This window comes from Chinchilla lanigera, unplaced genomic scaffold, assembly GCF_000276665.1.
Source record: "Chinchilla lanigera isolate Chin_1 unplaced genomic scaffold, ChiLan1.0 scaffold00001, whole genome shotgun sequence".
NCBI lineage: Eukaryota > Metazoa > Chordata > Mammalia > Rodentia > Chinchillidae > Chinchilla > Chinchilla lanigera.
Genome location: NW_004955402.1, coordinates 5,237,166 through 5,240,203, shown reverse-complemented (window position 1 = coordinate 5,240,203; position 3,038 = coordinate 5,237,166). Strand labels below are relative to the sequence as shown.

Genomic DNA, 3,038 nt, shown 5'->3' with positions numbered 1-3,038 from the left:
GCCTCCGCCCGGGGCCCCCTCCGCGGCCGTCCCCGCGTTCCCACTTCCTTTCCAGCCAGCCGGCCGCCCGTCCCTTCGGAAGCCGGGCTTCTGGGAGCAGGGGCGCGAGGCAGCGCGAGGCAGCCCGCGGGGCGGGGGCGCTCGACCTTCCCGCCCCCGGGTCACCCAGGGGCCGCTCCTGCCCTCGCCCGCAGCCGGCTGCTTTCCCCCAACTACCTGTCCGAGCAGCCGCCCGGAGACGTCCCCAGGCCAGGCCCGCCTCGCCGGGGTCCCCCATCTGCACCGCGGCGCGCTCTCCAGGGAGCCAGGGCACTGCCCCGTCCCTCTCCCTCTCGGCCTCCCGCTTCTGCGCTCTTTGCGCTTTTGTGGGCTCCGCCACTCGACGCGACCCAGCCTTGGCGCTGTCACCCCTCCCACTGAGAGTTTGCAGTGTGGACACCGGCGAGCGAGCACAGTGAGTTGTCCCGGCGAGCTCGGGCCGCGGGCGCACGGCGGGGCGCACGGCGGGGCGCTGGGAGCCTCTGGCTGCTGCCACCGCGCTCCCGCCCTGCCTGGCTTTGTGACCGGCCTGGTGGGGTTGGCATCGGCTCCGAAGTTCCTCCGCGTGCAGCCCCCGCCGCCCCCCGGCCCCGGCGCGGTAATCGGGGATTAGAAGGAAAACATTCTCCAGGAAAGGGGTTAGCATCAGAGAGGGGGCGGTGGGGGCAGGGAGGCTGTCCAAACTCCCTACGTCATTTGCCGAAGAGTGAAGGGGAGAGGGAGCTCCTTTTCCCCCAGCTCATCCCTCTCCTCTCCGCGGTGAAGTAAAAATGACAGGGAAAAGAGAATTTCCGAGTGGAATTTCCCCAAGGGGCACTGAGAAAGTAGGAACGATTTTAATTATCTATTGAAACGAGGCAGCCAAGATTCAGTAGAGCAGATAAAGCAAATACTGCCTGAAACCTGGGATCCAGGCAGAAATATTTCGGTGGTAGTGGTGGTGGTAGGTGTTGTCCATTCCGTTTCGCTGCTTAAGGGTCCACAGGAGAAGAGCTTGGCCGCCCCCAGTTCGAGCTCCAGGAATGCTCTCCGTGTACACATCGTCCGCTTGTGTTAAACCAAGTGCGTGCATTTTAAAAAAAATAAAGATCCCAAACTGACAGGTTCATGGATGTAAATGTGCATAATGATGTGTGAGGTGGACGGGAGAGGCTGGGGAGATGCTATTCCTGAAGGAGAAATACATCATCCTACAGGCAACCGGAACCTGTTCGGGAGGCGGTCCTTGTCCCCCTTCTCAGCAAAGGCCGAATCTGTGTTAGGGTCAGAGTGACCAGAGCCCACCTCCTTCCACCTGTCTATTTCTGCGCTGAGGAGAGTATTAGAACGCAAGCCTCCGCAGGGGAAAGTTTGAAATCCCACCTTGGCTGTGCCCTTGTAGGGAAGTCACTACAAAGGAGAAACAACTCAACCAGATCTGGTTGTCTTCTAAAGCCTTTTTGGCTCTGGACGTCCAGATTTCTTGAATCCAGATGATAATGTGGCGTTCTGCACGAAGATTAGACCTGCAGTCTCGTTCCTTACACAGCCAGCTGCCAAGGCTGCAGGTGCCAAGTCCTGTTCTCTGTGCGCTGAGCTACACACGCGGGAATAACGTGGAGGACCATCGTCAGGATTTTAGGTGGGTTAAGCTGTTAAGAGTTTCCAATTCTTGCATAAATTATAGCCATCATTTGCACATTTAAAACTCATTTGAGGGATTTGGAGAAGAAAAGACTTTTTCTAGACTGGCGGGCCTTGGGACACAGTGCTTTCTTATGTTGATGACTGGAACAGAATTTAGCGTTTATCTCTCAAAGGCTTCCCTTCCAAACCCAGCTCCTCGGTACTCTGAACTGTGCTGTTTCACCAGAACATAAACAAGTTCAGTCGTTTTCTTTGTTTTCAATGCGCAGAATCCGAGGAAATCAAACAGACCCCCTCTGTTTGCACTGGAGTCCTTTCTTCCCTCTGTGATGCAGTATCCACAGACCTCCCCAGGACTTTGCAAGTTATGTAGAGTTATTTTTGAAAAGAACATTGATACTCTCGGCCCTTGCTTCCTTCTCGGTTTGCAGTTAGGCTGGGATGATTCCTGAGACTGTTGGACCCTGCATCCCCCCAGGTGAGGGCTGAAGGCCAAGGCTACCTGATGGTGAGAGTTCTCCGGATGTCTGCTAGCTCCCTGTAGCCTTGGGAAGTGTTTCAGCAGGGACAGTCTTAAAGGAAGGCCCTGGGGGCAGGTAGGAGAAAGATTAGCTTAGTTTCATTAAACTCTGACCAACCCTCAACCCTTCATTTGCTCTTTCTTTAAAAGAATCCTTATATAATGTATTCGGTGTCATAATTTATTCACAACTTCCCTGATCATGTCACCGCTCTACCCTGGCTGGCCTTGCTGGACTCCCTTGCTACCAGAGGGGAGGTAGTGGCTTGCACAGTCACACGCAGCCCCTCTTGTCCTCAGCAGGGTGCCCGTGGAGGACACTCTCCTCATGCCAATAGCCCAGTAGCTGCCACCTCGCCACACACTAGCTCTGAGATTGCTCTGGGAGTAGTTTACCCTTGCCACTAACTGGCTACTTAATTTAGTTAAGTAACTAGGTTACTTCAGCTTTCCTGACTCAGTTTCCCCATCTGTTATGGGGATAATGACACCAGCATCCACCTCAGCATTGCCGGGATGAGGTTTAAATGAGTTCAGCTGGCATAAGCCAGTGCTCAGTGCATTCTAAACAAGCAGCCTTAGTAGGACCTTATTAATCCTACCATCACCCAGCTCAGAGCCCTCACTCTCCTCTTCCACTGCGATTCCCCGGGATCTACACAGGACCTGTGCGCACCTCATCTCTCAAAGCAGGGTTCCAGGATCAGGCACGGTGATCAAACTGTCCCTGTCCACAGTGGCCCAGAGCCACGCCAGAAGGCCCACTTTTTTTTTTTTTTTTTGGTTTTTCTCCGGTACCAGGAACCGAACTCATGACCTTGCGCTTGCCAGGCAGGCGCTTTGCCGCTGAGCT

General features: G+C 55.1%; 1 protein-coding gene across 1 annotated transcript in view; it reads right to left on the bottom strand.

Annotated features, from left to right (window-relative positions):
- Tmem200c (transmembrane protein 200C) overlaps positions 1-3,038 on the bottom strand; it is a 13,465-nt gene that overhangs the window by 8,642 nt on the left and 1,785 nt on the right. The window contains exons 2-4 of the mRNA XM_005373144.1: positions 1,452-1,615; positions 1,234-1,348; positions 65-664 (exon numbers count right to left, since the gene is read on the bottom strand). Coding sequence (XP_005373201.1) covers positions 65-664; positions 1,234-1,348; positions 1,452-1,615 — 879 coding nt within the window. The remainder of the gene's footprint in view (positions 1-64; positions 665-1,233; positions 1,349-1,451; positions 1,616-3,038) is intronic.